Genomic DNA, 19,182 nt, shown 5'->3' on the forward strand with positions numbered 1-19,182 from the left:
CCAAAAGTTAATTCTGAGTTTAAAAAATGAAAAAATATGCAAATATTAATGAACAGAAACTATGCGAAATTCTTTGCTGAGAGATCAGAATAATGCAGCTGAATGCACTGAAGTAATTCATCCTCAGCAGTGAATCAAAATGACGCTGATAACCACATTTTTATGACCCTGATATTTAGAGCTCAGACTTGAGTGTCTCAACAAAAGCTTAACTCAACCAAATGTTCACGTTCTGCTTTTAGCATTTAGCTCAAAGCCCCGTGTTGCCCACGGTTTTATTTGAACCTTAATTTGTGGGAAAAACTGTAACTAAAAAAGATTTTTTAATCAAACAAGTTTTACCAGATTTATGCTTTTAACCTTAACACTCACAGTACAATGAAAGAGTTAGTGCGCCTCTAATGTTTCTTCCAGCCCACACTTGCTGTAAATTGATCCCTTCCTAATGCAATTCCAATTTTGAGTAATGGGGGATAAGAGCCTTTGGCAAGTACAAGTTAGCCAAATCAAGTTGGCGTTGTCTAAAGATAGTCTGTTTAGCACTAAATTCCCTCCTAATGTTACTGTCATTCAGTAAAGACATATGAGGGAATAAAAGATAACATCTAGGAAAAAAACCCCCTCATCTGCTGAAACCTCATCGGTTAACATTAAGACGCAGTGGGCTATAAATATGAGCTGTAGATTATGGTTCCTATGTACACTCTGGCTCGTGTGTACGTGAAAAGTGACACAACGTTAGTAATTTTGCTTTTGTGCAACACTCGACTGGATTTGAAACAAAGGATCTGGTAGCTGCTCACAGGACTCTCACTGTGTGGTCCAAAGCAGACTTTACGAGGGACCAGATTTGGTGCATTTACAAAAAGAACAACTAAAGGAATCCTTTAGAAAGACTGGAGACAACTTCTGCTGTGGATGCTTGCAGAGTTGTTGACATGAGATCATCTTGCACTGGCTGCACATCCATTACGGGACTCTCCTGATCTCCCACATCCCAAAGGTGCTCTGTGGAGGTCTTTTGAGTGCTGTGAAGTCGTGTTCAAGGAAGCAGCTTGAGATGATTTGAGCTTTGTGACAAGGTGTGGTATCTCGCTGAAAGCAGCCATCAGAAGACGGCATGGTCATAAAAGGATGGAGCGATACTCAGATGGGCCCGCACCTTCATACACCCGCCAGCATCCCTTAAAAGGAGGACGGATCCATACTTTTGTTTATGCCAAATTCTGATCCCGTCATGTGAATATTAGCGAAATTTGAGACGTGTTCTCAGCAACATTTTCAGTGTTTTATTGTCTACATGTGCTCTGTAGGCGGATTCAAAGTTTAATGCATTTAGAGATGCGCTTCTGCACGCCATGGTTCAAACTGAACTTCTGCAGGTTTGCTTGATGACGTCTACATTCCGGAATTTATCGAGTTGCTGCCATGTGATTGGCTGATTAGATATGCGTTGGCAAGCAGTTGCACAGGTTTACTCAGTGACTGGGTTTACTTAATAACGTAGCCGGTGTTTTTGATTCTGTTTTCGGGGATTTGTGTAGAAGACATTTAATGTTCCACCCGCACAGGTTCTGTGGTGATGAGTCAGAGCGATCCGTCCTCTACAACCTCTGTGGACAAGGGTTCAAAGGTCGTGTTTCTGATGTACTGGCCTCTGTCAGAGACAACCTCGCTGAGCTCAGGCGCTGACAGTCACCTCACTAGCTTAAATCTCTACTTCCCTCTAATGTCCGAGTCTCCGTACGCTCAGTGTAACAGCCTTATCGAGCAAAGAGTTCATTTATTCCACAAGTCAATGTCTGACTTTAACTAGACTGCAAGCATGAATTTTACATGAATAAAAATCCCCGTTACCACTGATTAAAGAGGTTATAAATTCATCTTTATTTAAATTACATGAGATTAACAAGAAATTTGGGACACACTTCATGTTATAATCGATCTCCATTCGTCCACGCATGTGACTGAGACTGATGATCACTAATAAACAGTGTGAACACTGCGTGGATATGATCAGCAACAATCCACATGCCTGGCTTTAATTTCCTGTTCAGGAGAGGACGTTAGTGATCGTCCGTCACAGCGAGCCTCGTGCTGTGCAGCAGATATGACACAAGTTTGAAAATCCTGTAAACGGCTGACGGGGTCACTAACTCAAAGCAAACGGGTGAAATGACGAAGAAATATTTACAAATGACAAACTCGAATATTAATATTTGAACCCACATAGGCAGGAAAAAAGACGCTAAGTGTCTCTGAGAGAAAGTAAACTGATGTTTACACAAAGGAGGTTATATTTCAGTGAAACAGAAGAATAAATAGACGTTTTGTTCTGAAGATTCTGGGAACGTTTGAGTGAAACATGCCCGCACACACACACACACACACACACACACACACACACACAGAGAAAAATTACAGCTTAGACACAATACTAGTATCACAGAGTTATTTCAGCACACACAGCATTATGTAGTCCGATCCACGCTACACTGATGTGCTATAGATTTAAGCCAACTAGTTTTATGTCCTTATAGCTCATTAGAGTCATACCTGGGATAAATTAATAATAATAATAATAATAATAATAATAATAATAATAATGTGGAAAGAAAAAACCTTTAAGACTCATTGAGCAGCAAACCTGTTCATGCCAATTCAGTCATACTTACACACACTACAACTGATTTTCTGTGTCAAGTGCAAACAGGAGATGCAGTTAGAACCACCTGATCTCTACATGGACCTGATACTATGTTTATCTGCACCACTCACAGGGGTCCAGTGTCAGCTTCCCACTGGAGGATCTGCTAGTTCTTTCCCGTTTTCCCTTTATATGGCTTTCCACACAATTTAGAAGCTGAGCTTGTGGTTCAGGGAGAAAATTAGCACCTGCAATCCCAGATAATCATACACATTTACCATCCCTTTCTCCCTGAGGCATCAAAGTGCCCGCTGTTTGAACAAGCAGGACGAACTGCAGTCTGGGCTCCTTACAGTCGTTCAGCCCATTACAGTCTTTCAAGTGTACTCCGTGTCAGTGGGAATCCTCTCTCAGAGCGGAGCGCACCCTGGCCCCCAGCTGGTCGGCCGTCGGCCGGGCGTCCGGGTTTGAGGCGAGCATCTCTAAAAGCAGGGCGCACGTGGCAGGGCCAGGAGGGGGGGGCAGCGGGGGCGCTCTCTTAAACTTCATCGGGATGCACAGCTGGAGCTCTGCATTCTCCCACAGAGCCTCTCCCAGCGGCATCAGCCAGCCTGAGCGTCCCTTGCACACGTAGGCGCCTGAAGAGGAAACGAGGAGGAAGACGGGTAGGTTAGACACGGCAGAGCGCCTCAGACCTCAGTGACTGTGAGACGCTGGTGTGGAATATTACCAGGAATTACTAACAGGGTGTGCAAGATGTTCAGAGCACGATGAGACATGCCTTATTAATGAGACATTCATGAACTAATCAGAAACAACATAATTACAATTAAATAACAATAAGGAAAAATGTGGAACACAAATGTTTAAATTAAACTGACACTGGGATGTTATTAGCTCTCATAAATTGCTTTCTTTGTGGAGACTATTTGTGGATGCCTCAGTAAAACTATTTCCCGACTATGTGTCTGCGTTCCTTAAAAACTGTGGCAGACTGTTAGTATGCATGTGATAATAAGCTTGTGTGACATTTCTTATGTATGGGTCCTTTACAAAGAAAATAAAGATTCAATAAGAGCTTAGGGCCAGCATGAGTTACTCCTTCACAGGAACAATCCATCAAGGATCACATGATGAACTGAGGGCTCTGATTGGCCCCGTGTAATCAGCCTGTCTTAGAGTGCTATGGCATAAGAGGCGGATCATTATTAGCAAAGATGAGATTAGGGGTGGGCGATATAAACAGTATACGGTAGAAAGGATATAAATTTGGCCAACGGTAGAGATTTTGATTATACCGCTCTACCGCGATAGTGCATGTTGATGGTGTCATCAAGCTGCGCCTGTTTTGGTCGACAGCATTGCAGCGGCTGCAAGCAAAATCATCTGCAAATTATGCCGGGCGACAGTAACAGCAAAGAGACGAAGCACTTTTGGAATATGGGGAAAGCCAAAACCTGCGCTTCCTCCACTTCCCTACCATTGATTCATTAATGTTGAATTCTCTCACAGCTGCTCTATTCCCATGTTGTTGCAGTATATTAATGACTAACCTCGTATTGTGGATGGATTATCTCAGTTGTTCTGACTTAAGTTTGGTCCGTTTATAGCACACTGTCATGCAATTGCATTTGTCCCCAACCACCAGAAACCCTCACGTTAACTTTTATCGAGTGGAAAAAAGTTAGCGGCCATCCTTCAGCTTCACTGTGCTAATGTTACGCTAACGTAGCTGTTTTGCTAGCGAGCACGTAGCACATCATTATATAGCAGCTAGCCCAACTTCAGTAACCCTACAAACGTCACTGCTGTTTAGTTTTCTGTCTTCATTTATGTTGGAAGTGATAGCAGAGCTGTACGTTTTCAGGATTGAGAGATTTAGGAATATCTCAGTCAGAACATGCTATATCATGTTTAGGTAACTAGCGAGCTAACTTACGCTAACTTCTAACTCCGTTAAATGTAATAAATTCTATTTTCATGGATGCCTGTATGTTAAACTTAATTGTTACACCTGGTAAAGCAGCAACACTGATCATTTTATTAAAGATGAAAGAATTTAGACAGTTTTTAACTCTCAGTGATGCCGCAGTGATCGTGTGACTTTGGGACCTGAAGAAGACGGAGTTTAGGACCCAGATTACTTCGCAAGGCTCCTGACTAGGGCAGCCGTAATGCTCCGACAATCCATCAAGCGGTGCAGCTTACCAAAGTCGTACTAAAACATTTTTGACAGATTTGAGCGCAGTGTACTACATAAAATCGGTTCGAGGTCAGTAAGCACAACCAGAATTCATACATAAGGCACACTGTCGATTTTTTAAAAAATTAAAGCATTTTAAGTGTGCCTTATAGTGTGTAAAATATGTTATACAGAAGAAAAGAATATATCGCGATATATATCGTTACCGCACATGCTTCAAATTATACCGTGATATGGATTTTAGGCCATATTGCCCAGCCCTAGATGAGATGAAGTTCAGGCACCGGGCCCTATTCCAAGGTTTAGCTAACATGACCCCGAGATGAGGGAAACCCGTAAAGATTTCCTCCCATGGTTCTAGCTCTGACTCCACGGACAGTGATCCTGTCACACGTCAGTTTCCTTGGAATGCAAACACTTCCTGCACCTCACCTCACAATAACTGTTTACATTAAAAATGATCCGTGTAAAGATTCAGACACACTGATGGTGAAACGAGTGAGTGTTTTCATGTTGAAATGTGCTCACAGACTGTGATTCGGTCACTACATGATGTCAACACTTTGAAAGGTGCTCAACGTATTTCAGTGGGTCCACTGAAGAGCCCGATCTGTCAACAGGTGTTATAGGCATCTACTGCTCTATCATTATATACAAGTGTGTGTGCTTGCTTCTGTGGACTGAACCTTTGTGATTAACATGGCCATAACCCATAAGCAGAACTTCCTGCCTCTGGTCTTCAGAATCAAAGTTGAAATATTCATTTGAGCGTCTTCCTTTCACACCAGAAGATTTTGATAAGTGTAATCAAGTAACCATAAGATAAAAATGTGAACTCTGATCACTTGAACTGGTCATTCGTCATCATTAGACATAAGACAACTACATTATTAACAGAAAAATGAGATTAATGGAGGGAAACTAATCCAAGCAGCATCATTAAAACACATGCACTGCAAAAATTTTAAAAAGCATCGGTTGGTGCTTTAGCTCAACACCAGGTTTTCGAGGTAGTGTGACCAAAATCATAGAGGACCCTAAGCTGACACATTATTCATACAATTACTGAAGCCCGAGGTCAACACCGAAGTCAGAGTAACGCTGGCCTGAGTCAGAGCCCAGCAATCATTTCCTAACCTGACTGAGCAAAAAGCCATAAAGGCTTTTCAGGCCTAAAGGACAAGCACAGGAGGCTGAGTCTGGCTTTTCTGTGATTGGTTCCTCTCCGCTCCCCTGCATCGTCGTGTAAGTGTGTGGGCGTGCACGTCCTCACACACACTAAAGTTAAATGATGGAGCGTTATTTCTATCTTTGAAACGCCTTCAGCTGAATCTCCCTTTTTTCTCTTTGTGATAGCTGAGCTGCTAAACGCTACTTTTTTTATTAAAGGGAAAAAAAGTATCCACTCACACTACTTCCCATAGTAAACATCTTATTTCAACATAATGAAGCATCAATGACTCAGGGAGGTTCTCGGGCACTAAACTTGAGGATAATGATTCACATTGCCCCGCTGCTCTGTCTCCTCTCAGCAGAATCGGGTTTGTGTGAACAAAATGAGACGTTGGTGTTGCAGCCATTTCATTACTCTCTGAGAGCAGAGTGCAGAGCAGAACAGCTCTGCGTTATTGTACATCGAGACGCTGCACCAGCCGACGGCCACACGGGATTCTGACAAGACATCAAGAAAAGAAATTAAAATCTCACTGCAGAGCTCCAGCGCATGGCTCGGTGCCCTCCTCTGCTCGAATCAAACTGCCAACAACTTTGGAGACTTTATACTTCCAATTAGAGCAGGGCGATATGACCAAAAATATTTATCACGATATACATTTGAAAATTTGCGATAACGATATAACTGACGATATCATTGACACTAGACAAAATACTTTACAACTCCACAACTTTATTAGTGCAAAAAACCCCATCAATGTATTTTCACTTAAACAAGCAGCTGTTTTTTATGTGCATTAAAGTTATATAAAAATGTAACAGTGCAAATTCCTCGCTGACAGTTTAACCAAAAGGCATTTCCAGTGGAAACTGGCCGACATATCCTCAGCATAACCATGTAGAATATCCACAAACCTTAAAAAGAGGTTATACACACACAACACGGTAATATTATGTTGAAGCACAGTACGTATCACTCCGCGAGGCTCCTGCCTGTGGTAGCCGCAATGCTCCGACAATCCATCAAGCGGTGCGGGTTCGTAGCTTAGCAAACTCGTACTAAAACATTTGACAGATTTTCGAGCGCCGTGTACATAAAATCGTTTCGAGGTCAGTAAACACAACCAGAATTCATACATAAGGCACACGGGATTATAAGGGACACTGTCGATTTTCAGAAAAATCAAAGGATTGATTTTAAGTGTGCCGTATTTTCCAAACAACACGGTAATAACGACGGTCCGCTAGCATGCGCGCTACAAAAATAGTGCTTTGTTGTGTATCTGACGGACGAAAGCTAAGCCAGTTCCACACCACTGAGGTTGCAGCATTTTTACAAACCAATTCTGGTTCATCCGTTTCATTTAACGATCCACTTTCGCTCTTCTCATTCTCCGTCGCCGCCATGTGCGTATGTAAACATAGGCACTGCGCATGCGCGTTTTACCCATATTCTATCGCGATATTTCATTTTCCTATCGTTGCCCAAAATTACACCGGTATTACCGTGAATGGTATGATATAGCCCAGCCCTACCTACTTCCAATGTCACGGCATCAAAGTTTGATGACAATGCTGACGTACGAGAAGGACAAATTATGTTGTGATACACAAATACCAACTCATCTGTCGCTTAGGAAAATATAAGCAGCCTTCTTTAAGGGTATAGCAACAGCCTGAGGACTCATTTGTGTAAAAGTTCGTCTGGGATGCATCAACTGAGCTGCCGCTGACCACAAAACCTCTCACATCAGAGACTGTCAGATGCAATTAGGAACCAGTGTGTAACACAGGCACTCATAGCTACGCACCGTCATGTCATTAGCATGGAAACGCTTCACGTGAATGAAGAAAAAAACTTTTCTACAAACCTAACTGGACACTTGGCTACGTGTTAACCCAGCCGCCCCCAACCTTTGTTGCTCCATGGACGGTTTAATGTCAGCCAGTACTTTCACGGACCGGCTTTTAAGGTGTGGCGGATAAATACAACAAAATAAAATGATACGACCGAGACAAAAACTGTGGGGTTTTGTAAATATAATAAACGTGAATTCACTGTGTAACTTTATTAGCAGCGTCCTCCTGAAATGCACCAACAACATTGAGAGTAACATCCTCCTCTCTGCCCCTTAATGCTCTCTGGTCACTATGGTAACACATAAACATTTCTTTCAAAACAAGACACACAACTACAACACGGGAAAAGACCCAGGGAAACAGAGTTAACGATAAAAAACCTGAAAACCACAAATTTCACACCCGAGCCTCAACTCCGGTACCGGTCCGTGGCCCAGGGGTTGGGGACCGCTGTGTCAAGTTACACGTCACACCTCCAAATATATGACTTATATTTGATATCATTTTATATCCCATTATTGGGAGGAGCTGGCAGAAAGAAAGCTGGAGTCTAAAGTTTGTTAATTTTTTACGAATCATGCAATCAAAGTCAAATCAAAGTTTGCTAACCTTTCCACAAAATACGTTTTTTAAAAGTGCTTTTATTTCTCCTGAAAGTTACACTTGCACCACTTTGCTGTTGTGGGATTCTCTCAGAGATCTCAGTTTATGTCTGAATGCTGCATCTCCCTCTTATCATGGCTCTTACTGAGTGGAGTGGGCAGCAGTCACTGTAGAGAACCAGCGATCATTAAAACTTCCTCAGGTCTGGAGCAAAGATGAGAGAATGGACGAACACACAGATTTCTCAAATTATTAATAAGATGGAAGGCTGAATTACATAACGTCAGCTTGTATTAAAATACAAGGTACTATAATCCACATCAGCATTGCATAAATCATCATTCATCTTTTTGCCATTTAGATTTATGATCGTACCATCCATGCTTGATAAATGAATGATGTATAGCAGCTGACACTTTTAATATGTGCCACTTAATTAAGGCAAACTGGATTCAGTGTGATGCATCATCACCGGGCTAACCGCACACTCAACCTTTCCCACCTTCCTGCGAGCGCGCCAAATGGTGAGGGAGAGGCTTATGGTGATATCTTCTCTCAGTGAGATGCTTACCCAGTTGTTCCTGAGTCGTCCCTTCTTCCAGAAAGGTGATTCTCTCCAGGACCGCCCAAAACATCACGCCCAGAGAGAATATGTCTGCCTGGGCCGTGTAGGTCAGCCCGCCCCACACCTCTGGAGCCATGTAGAAGTCCGAACCACAGGTGGAGGAGAAGTGCTGTCTTGTCAGGCCGCCATCCACGGAGCCCTCACTCATTTTGCTCAGACCAAAATCTGCCACCTTGGGTTTAAAGAAGAAAAAGAAAAACCAGCACGCCTTTGGTTAGCTTAAAGCTTGGGCATAGTTTCATCAATGCCACCAATAGTTTTAGAAGGACAGTAAAAAGCGCTGTCCATTACTTTTTATTGTTTGGCTTAGAACAAAAAAGAAAAAGAAAGAAAAGCTGTCACGAAAAGTTTTTCAAACTTGACTTTCCCCCCCCCTCTACTAGCCAACTGGTAGAAAATTAATCAACCGTTGGGAAGATGGGAAACATACATATGCTATGATCATTTACATTATATCTTGACACGCTATTCTAATCTGACCTTCTATTCTATACAGTGACACTTTTATTTGGTGCTCAATCGAACAATGTGTGGGATGAGTAAAAGTATCTGTAAGCACCAAAGAGATGTTGGCAGTCACAGTGACCAAAGTTTCATCAAGACTCATCCACACATCTAAGATGAGAACTTACAAAGACATGTGCTCTGATCATTACAGAATGATGACTAAATGTTAGCAGAGAGTGCTGTTTACATGTGATGACATCACTTTTGGCTGTTGGACATGCTTCATGACTTTCTGATGTTCTGTAGAGACGTAAGTGGCAGATCAACAAACAATGAAAGCAACCTGTAGCTGCATCTTAATTTAGAGTTTCATTTGCTCCAAAAATAAAGATAAAAACTCACCAGATAATCTGGCATGTTTGGGACGATGTACATTTGGCTTTTATTAGTTTTTAAACTATACCTCTTAAAATAATGGATTTACATGAACACTCATCTGTGATTTGACTTTCACTAGAATCTCACTTCCTGGCTGCACTGCTGTGCCATAAATATTTTCCCTCTGCTTTGTATATAATGTGTTCATTGCTTAGCTATAAAGAGATCAGTAGAGCAATTTTGTTTCTACTTGTTTTCTTCATATTTTACTTTGTTATGTTAATTGTGTCTCAAGCAGACTGCTGCTGTGAAAAGCAAATACCCCCTCAGAGAGCAGAACTATTAAGCACTAATGTGCCTTCAAATTTGAACAGTGTGACTTTTCAAACAAAGCTTGACGCCACTTGATCTGAGATAAACACCGTCACATCTGCCCACCTTGACGACGGGGCCTTTTGGCATCACACACACCAGCACATTGTCAGGTTTCAGGTCCCGGTGGGTGATTCCCAGGCTATGTAGAAAGGCCAAGGCGCTGCACAGCTGTTGCACCACGCTGTGGTTACGCTGAGCATCCGGGGGCCTGGAGAGCAGGTACTGATTCAAGTCTCCTCCGTCACAGTACTCCATCACGAGCCACAGGGCCAAGCAGCGCAGCGGCGCAGTCTGCTCTTCCTCCCTCGGGGCCGGTCTCTTCCTGACTCTGCTCTGAGGCCTTTGAGGGGTTGTGGAATCAGATGCATTTGATTCATCCTTGTTCTGGAGATGAGCTCTGGCCTGCACAGTGTTAGTCCTGTCCTGTAGTCTGGAGCCAGAGTTTGTCCTCCTCCTGGTGTTAGACTGAGGATTGGTCCTTTCCTGACTTTGCTTTGCTGCGACCACACTTCCTTTCAGCACGCTCTCAACCAGACGCAGGGGCAGTTTCCCTGGTTTTAAGGTCTTCAGGCTCCTGGACCCCGTCTGCAGGAGGCAGCTGTGCAGTGCAATGACATTGACATGGTTCCTGGCTGTGGTTCTCATGGCCCACAGCTCTTGCAGGTAGAGTTCAACACACTCTGGGTTGCTGCAGGGCAGCCGCTTAATAGCCACCTTCTGTCCAGTTTTGGCCATACGGCCCTCAAACACCACACCGTAACTGCCTCGTCCCACCTCCCTCTCTAAGGTGTAGAGCTCCTCCATCTCTCCCGGAAGCTGCTGTGTCTCCTGACAAACACAGATTAATTTTATACAATCACATGCAAGTGGTCGCTAAAGTTAGCACACCGTAAACAGCGCTTTAATATGGTAAGCAAGCGTTACATTTAACCACATCGTCCCTCGTAGCTTATGACAGGATAAAATACTGACCTCAAGTTGACGTTCAGGTTCGTAACGAGTCAACATACTAAATCTTAAAATATTGTTTAACTGAAGAACAACCATGAACTGTATATCACAGACAATAACGCTTCCGACTGACCGTATGAAGTTGGTAACCGACGGTGCGTTTAACATGGCGCAGTCTGTGGTTTAAAAGGGAAACGAAACACGAAGCTCTTCCTACTTTGATTTCCAACTTACCCGGAACACTTCAGCGTCTTTTATCGACTTGAATCCTCCGTCTACTCGACTGGAGGCAATTTACACGAAACCATGTTCAACAAATACGAGTTTCTTTGTTGTTGTTGTTTATGACACACAGGAAACACAGACGAAAATGTCATAAACTTCCGTGTCTAAGTTCGGAACATCCCGCTCTGCCTATACACGCATCGTCATTGGCTAAGAAACCTCAGTACCGCGTTGTGATTGGTTGAGCGCCAAGTCCGAGACGTGTAATGTGATTCGAATTGTCCGAGCTCCGCCCACTTTGGAGTTCAGAAAGGGAATTTGTTGTCAAAAACGGACACCATTATTTTGATGAAAACGAAGCCCTAGATGGAGCTTTTATTTGAACGAATAACAAAAGAATTTGTCTCTGTAAACGCAGAAACACCGAATTATATGGTTAGTAGTTACAAATGGCTCAAATAAAATACGGCTCTGGTGTTCTTTGTGTTTGATGCAACCGAAATTGTAAACAGCAAAGTCGTATGCACAGAACTCACAAATGGACAAATCCACCTTTTCAAAGCGTTGTTGGCCATAGTTTAATGACTGAATCTCAATCTGTGAGCATGTCGAGAAGATCGTCGGACGGTCTGCGGCTGCTTTTAAGACGCAACTTTAAAATACATTTAATCCTGTTTTAGTCTGAAAATCATTCACATGAACTCCAAGAAGTGTGACAGACGTTATATGACTGATTACAACATGGCATAAGTGATCATCACACAGGGTGTTAGGTGTCTAAAGCTTTATACAGGTATGTTTTATTTAAACAGCAACTGCTAACGTACACTAAACGTTTCCTGTGCAAAGAAACTGAATGACGTTCTGACAGCTGCTGCCAACAGAGTCACAGAATAAGAAAAATATCGATTTAATTCTTAGTGAATAATAAATGAGATGTAATTAATGTCTCTGCTCTGAGTCTGATTAGTAATTAATTGAGTAGAGGTAAACTTCTGCAAATGAATTCCCTCTGAGCTTTGAGAGGAACTTCATGAGTGAGGAAATGAAGCCAACAGTCAGTCAGCTGCTTCAGGTGCAACAGGAAGGAAGGAGTCAGAAAAAACTCAAAGTTTACTGAAGAAAACCATTCAGCATTCCAGGTCAGGTTTACAGAGTCTGTTACCCTGGTAACTGACTGGTAAGTGACTGGAGCTCTTTCTGGACCAGAAAACCCAGAGTTTCCCCCCTTTCAGGATGAACTAACTTCACTAAACCTGCTTCTTGGAATAAGGCCCTGCATACGTCCTAAAGGTTAACCCTGCGTTTCCTGTACTACAAAGGTGGTTTGTTTTTTATGGTAATTTGTGATGCAAGCTTAGCTCACCCCAGACCAGGTTATGCTATTGATTAGAAATCAGCAGTTATGAAGTCACAGCTGTATGACTTGTGACTGTATGTTTATATTTTTTTAATATTATCAGAGCCAGACTTTTACTCAGATAGTGATGATAAAATGGTTATTAAAAATCTATAAAGAATAGAAAGAAATGTAACAGTAACAATGTTGCAAATACGAGAGCAGCTTAATGCTGCTGAAAATCATTCATCCTGGAATTTATTACACAGAGCAGTAAAACAAATATTTAAATTTCTGTTAATATTGTTATCGCTGAGTGCGCTCTCAGGGCTTCTGTTTAAGGTTGGACATTAGAGCGCTGAAACTTAAGCTCTCAAACCAGGGGTGTCAAACATAAGGCCTGGGGGCCAGAATGGGCCCAGTGAAGACTCCAATCTGGCCCATTCCACAGCTTTAGAAAATGTGAAGCAGTTTCTTAAGTTTTAACTGTATTTTTACAAGTTGCTGTTGATAAAGACAGCCCACCCCATTGCCATTCATACTACACCAATGACTTAAATAACAGATAAACAATTAAATGACAGGAAAGTTCCTGTTTGTTTGCTATTAGTACATCTATAGTAAATTAACAAAAACTGTAATTTTATACATTTATTATGTAGTTTTACTGGTCTATGGCCCATCATTTTAACATCCCTGAGCTAAACGTTAAATGTTAGTCTTCCATAAGCTAATAAAAGAAATGTGGCAATCACTTTGGGTTTTGAAATAAATTTTACTGATTGAACAGGTACTCTTTTTGTTTTGTGTTTAGTAGCAGTGTAAAGGAGACTTTGCAGCAGATTAGAGGATAACAGCATTTACCGATTTTCTGCATCACCAAATTAATACAAGCATATTCCTGTGACAATGTCATGTACCAGTTGTGCTTAATTCATTGGTTTTAGTAAGGTAAACCTTAACAACTTGCACTTTTAAAACTAATTCCCCCAGGAGAGAATCTGCAATGCACTTACATAAATTAAAGAATTCTTATTTTGCTATGTGTTTAGGATCTCCAAGTTACCATGGCGATGTCACCAGTTAAAAAGAGAGTCACTTTTGTGAGACAGAAAATGTCACGATCGGTGCAGGGACTCAAGCGCAGAGCGGGTAGTCAGTTCCAACACAAACTTTATTTACAACACCAAGTGCAGAATATGTACAGTGGGGGAAAATCCGGGGAGAGAAGGGTCCAAGGGAAAACACTCGCGCACTCGTTCTCTTCTCTTACTCCAACTCACACACAGCGGGGAAGTCGCAGGTCTGGGGAGGAAAACTATCGCACAGGGAAAAGGCAAGTTACTGAAAGTCACTAATCTCACACAAGCTAACGTCACAAGAGCTGAGAGGATCACTAACGTGTCAAGCACAATCATCCAGCGATGAGAAGGTCTGCGTCCCGGCCTTAAATGGCGGGCACATAATGGCAAATAATCACGAACAGGTATGTGGGCCAAGAGCGGGAGCCTGCAGTGAGCTCCGGCCAGGCAGAGCGGCAAAGGAGAGAGAGAGAGAAACACAAAACACATGTAGCCTTGCGGGGCCGGCTGGGCGGATACGGGGACCATGACAGAAAACTGATTTGAGGCTTGAGTAAGTCGTTGCTTCTTTGTGCACCTCAGGTGTCTTGCTTTGGGCTTAACTTCCTGTCTCATTTATTGTACTGATTAGTTTCAGCTGTGTTCCTTTCCCCTCCTGTTTCCAGTGTTTACTGTTTTGTAGGTTTCTGTCACAATGACTGCATTTTCCTAGATGTGCCATCCGGTACTTTGGCTCCCTGGGGCTATTTTGGGTTTCTGCTGTTTTTCGCTTCTACTTTTTGGTGCGTTGCCAGCTTGCATCTGCATTTACCATGACAGAAACCTTTCCCTTCTTAGTGCTTTTAATTGCCCAGAGAGAGAATGAAAAGTAAAACCTGACCGGAAGTGTTTTGAACCTATTTGTTAGTCCTCACTTTTCAGTACCGAAAGGCATTTTGTTAAAAAAATAAAAACGTGATGGAAGTGCTGAGAATACATTACTAAAGAGAGGAATCTGAATAGTCTATTAGAGGCTAGGACAGTTTTGTAATCAACCTATTTAATTTGTCCAAAAAACAACAAAAGTGCCCCAAAAGTACCAAACTTCCCTTTTTGCTGCAGTTCCATTTAATCACAAAAGATCCTGTGAACAAAACACACACCTATACACTCTTGTAGAGTGAGTGGGTGCTACATCAGTATCGACTGTTTTTGGCGGAGGGATGGCAACTGTGGTGATGACAGATAACAGCAGGTGTGTGTGTGTGTGTGCGTTTTGTTCTTCGGGGAGAATATAATAGGAAGCATAGTGATTCACTGCAATGAAGCACACAGTGAAAGAAAAGAGCAGCTCAGAAGTGCATGTGTATGCGATCCATAGCTTTTATCAGTGATGCCAATCATGAATACTCTTCATTACTTGAGCAAGTTGGAGTGAGTCACACTTCACTTGTGCCCTTTACTCTATTGTCATATGACTTGTTTTGATACATAGCTGGATGAAGACACCGGGCACCGTACAGGGCGTGCTGAAGTATTTTGTGGGAACCACACAAAGCATCATGAATTCAATTTCCCAGCACATTCAATAATGCCAGGCATCCCCAAAAAGGTACTAATGAGTCTAATAAGAATTATAGTTTTAATCACCTCTGCTTTCACTCTAATGGAATTTCTGTGGGGGCTTTGCTTGCTAATTAAGCAGTCCACCAACCAGAGGGGCAAGAGTAATTATTTCCTTGATTGAGGTCAAAACCCTTGCATTTAATCCCGAGGTCTATCCCGAGCTTCCCCGCATGAAGAGTAAACATCGGTAAACATCTTCTCAGCTTCCCGTACTCAATTTCACAGCCGTCACTCTGACAAATAATGGTTTCCCTCCTCCGTAAGCCAGCCTTTCATTGAAAAGTCTGCCATCATCCTCATGTCTTTATTGCATAAAGTAAATGTCTTTCTACTGGCACCGGGCTGATTGCATATAGTGGCTGTGAGGAAAGAACACTTGCTGGGTTTCAAATACCCCTTTTGTAGCTGTACCAGGACTGAAACAGAGTGATCTGGATGGAGTTATGCAATGAGATAAATATAGACAAACAAATGAAATACTGCCTTATGTCCTCTTGAATGCTTACGCCCCGAAATAAAAGTTTTCTGAGGATTTGGTGGTTGACACTGCACATTTTTCCCGAGCGGAGCTGTAATTCTTCTTCCACACAAAATTACGATGGCTTTTGGGGTGGAAATGTAATTCTTTTCCAGGGAAAAATTCATTTTCAGGCCTGCTGTTAATAACAATCAGTTGTGCCTTGACAGGTGAAAACCTCGAGTTGCCATAAACCAGCCCAGAGTTCCCCCCTCCTTTGGTTTCACATCACTGAGTTTCATTGCAAAGCAGGACGGTGGAGAGGAGGAGATGAAAAAGGAAAGAGGAGCTTGACTTGAGATGAACGAGCCATACATCGGTCAGTTCTGGCCACAGCTATCAGTGACGAAGCCAGAAATTTTTGACAGGGGTGTCCAGGTGGGGACCATTATTTGTACTGGGGTGACACTGAGGTCATTTCTTTTTCCTCAAATTGCTGTAGGTCCAAGTATTTTGGGTCTGACACGTGAAGTGTGGTACTGCCAAAAACTGCAGATCCTCTAACGGCCACTTGAGGCTGGCTCCAAAAGTGAGTCACACCCCAATTGAAATGTGTATTTGTAGATTTTGACCTTTCACCCTGGTGGGTGAGATGTTTCTCCATACTTCATGAAGTATGCTCACTCTACATTTTCTTTGTGCTTTTAGTGACTTTGGCCTATGGTGGCCCTCGGTTCTGTCTGTGAGAGTCTTTTGGGAGTTATTAACTCCATCTGGCCTTTTTAACACCTAAATATTTCCCTCAGTGTTTGAAGAAATCATCTAAACGTGTTCTTGTGCAGGAATTGAAAGTGAATGTTTATTCTAATTAAAACAAATGTATTTTATATGCGCATTTATAAGCTCGGGTTGGGAGGTGATGATGTTTTGTTATAAAAATCAAAGTTTGTTTATTTTGGTTGCTAACAACAACCTTCTGGAATAATTCTGGCTGGAAATTTGATCACTTTTCTTCACAGAATTATTGGACGTGGCTTCCTGGCACAGAGCTCACTATAATCCACAAACATCAGTAGGTTTGAGGTCAGGGCTTAAGGAAAACTATTCCAGAAGCTTAATTTATGCCTGCTTTATCCAGTCCAAATCCAGTTTTGATGTGTGTTTGGGATCGCTGTCCTGCAGGAACAACTGTATCCAAGTTTCAACTGTCTAGCTCAGGGGTGGGCACCGAGGGCCGGTGTCCCTGCTGGTTTTACATGTGTCCTTGAACCAACACAGCTGATTTAAATGGCTAAATTATCTCCTCAACATGTCCTGATGTTCTCCAGAGGCCTGGTAACGAACTAATCATGTGATTCAGGTGTGTTGACCCAAGGTGAGATCTAAAACCTGCAGGGACACCGGCCCTCGGGGCCTGGAATTGCCCACCCCTGGTCTAGCTGGTGACTTGAGGTGAAGATTTCGGAGATTGTGCAAAACAGCTCCAGAGCATGATGCTACCACCTCCATGCCTGACAGTTGGTAAAGTGTCCTTATGTTTGAAAGCCTCACCTTTACGCCTCCAAACATATTTATTGTCATTGCGGCCAAATTGATTAATCTTTGCTTGTGTGACCATAAAGCTGTTCTCAGGAAGGTCTTTGTCTTGTTTATTTGGGCAGCTGTAAATGTCAGTCAAGCTCGAAGGTGTCAGTTCTGGAGCAGAGGCTTCTTCATGGCCAGCTCATTCCATGGTGATGTTGTTCCAGCAGTTTGCGGCTGATGATAGGCTTGACCCTTTGACTCTGTGTGGGGGGGTCAACAGTAAAAAGTCATTAAAGATGCTGTACAATCATAATCATTCCACTGTGGAAAAAGAACAGTTTATAGAGAACATTAAAAGCCCCAAATTTCACCACATTCATGCCCATGATGAGTGCATGTGGACATCAATCAATCAATATTTCATTGCATCTCTTCATAAAACAATCAACTGTTATTGCACTAGTTACTCCAATATACTGTACAGCTTCAATGCTAAGCTCTGACTGTTTTCCACACCAATAACTAATTTCTAAGGAGGGTTATTTATGTTCCTAATCCTTGTTGTTTAATAAATGATAAAATTGGTTTCTTTCAGTACTGGAGCTGACTTGGCTCTACTCCAAATCAGAAATACTGCATACATTTACATCATCTGAGGAAATAATAGTATGTACAAATTAATAATTTATTTTGTAGACGATGTGAATCAAAAAAGACACAAGAGCTTCAAAAACCACAGCAGTGTACATGAGAGGACAAACACACCGTGTAAGATGAAATCCTATATCATTTCATTTTACTGGCTTCAAATTTGCAAATCAAAATCAATACATAGAACAGACTTCTAAGGTTTTAATGTGATGTGGTGCCAAGCTTGGCCTTCTTTGTCATCAAGGTAATCGCTGCTTCTTGGCCACCACAGGAGGCGTTTATGTGCACTGAACAGCTGGTGGATCACAACGATATCAATGACAGACAGACCCAGCAAAAGGCTGCTTGTTCTTCCAGGCTCCTTATCTCAGTCTAACCAAGGGCTCTGTCTATAGACCCAATTCATCCATCACTATCAGACCTCACACAGGTTCAGAGCCAGCCTTCACATTTTCAAAGGAAGCTGAGGCTAAGAGCAGCTCAACGTGAAAGGAAGTTGAAGTTCAGGTGTTGAACTTCAGAAGAAAGAAGAAAAAAGTCATTTTCTTCAATTAAATGTATTTATAGACAAAATTATTGCGTTCATAATCAGCTGCTACTGAACTCTAACATTTGGCCACACTATTTAAAACAGCCCTAGGAACTTACCAGTAGAACATATAACCAGAATGAAGCACTTTAACAGTTACAGGATGGATTAACCTACCTGACTTTGGTGGTCCCTCCTCTGTCCATCAAAATCCAGAGTTGGTGAAATATCTCAACAGCAATTTGATGGATTATCACAAAATATGCTTCACACATTCATCATGGCCAGGTGATCACCGCTGTGAGAGTGGAACGTCCCATTATTTACTCTTTGCTAAAGACCGACGTGGAGCCTGAACCATTCAACAAGATGACTTTCATTACGGAGTATACACAAAATCAAGCATAGCATTAATTTTAGCCATCCGTCCAGAATATACATATATCTCACACTATTTCAGTTGATTTAGCCTGCACACAGTCTGTGCACATCTGAAAGCCACTTTGTA

The 19,182-nt window shown here is 42.2% G+C and overlaps 1 protein-coding gene across 3 annotated transcripts; it reads right to left on the reverse strand.

The window, feature by feature from the left end:
* Nucleotides 1–1,863: 1,863 nt before the first annotated feature.
* Nucleotides 1,864–11,682, reverse strand: si:ch211-63o20.7 (uncharacterized protein LOC566836 homolog). 3 transcript variants are annotated; one of them, XM_031734173.2, is made up of 4 exons: nucleotides 11,497–11,682; nucleotides 10,375–11,139; nucleotides 9,058–9,283; nucleotides 1,864–3,285 (listed from the first exon to the last, which is right to left on the reverse strand). In XM_031734173.2, the coding sequence occupies exons 2-4, from the start codon at nucleotides 11,113–11,115 to the stop codon at nucleotides 3,041–3,043; spliced, it is 1,212 nt and encodes a 403-aa protein (XP_031590033.1). In that variant the 5' UTR covers nucleotides 11,116–11,139; nucleotides 11,497–11,682; the 3' UTR covers nucleotides 1,864–3,040. The 3 variants fall into 3 exon arrangements, with proteins under 3 accessions (XP_031590033.1, XP_031590032.2, XP_039454342.1); XM_031734172.2 differs by lacking the exon at nucleotides 11,497–11,682 and adding an exon at nucleotides 11,284–11,455; XM_039598408.1 differs by lacking the exons at nucleotides 1,864–3,285; nucleotides 11,497–11,682 and adding exons at nucleotides 8,516–8,690; nucleotides 11,284–11,462.
* Between the last annotated feature and the right edge of the window lie 7,500 nt (nucleotides 11,683–19,182).

Source organism: Oreochromis aureus, linkage group 15 (assembly GCF_013358895.1).
Source record: "Oreochromis aureus strain Israel breed Guangdong linkage group 15, ZZ_aureus, whole genome shotgun sequence".
In the NCBI taxonomy this organism is placed as follows: domain Eukaryota; kingdom Metazoa; phylum Chordata; class Actinopteri; order Cichliformes; family Cichlidae; genus Oreochromis; species Oreochromis aureus.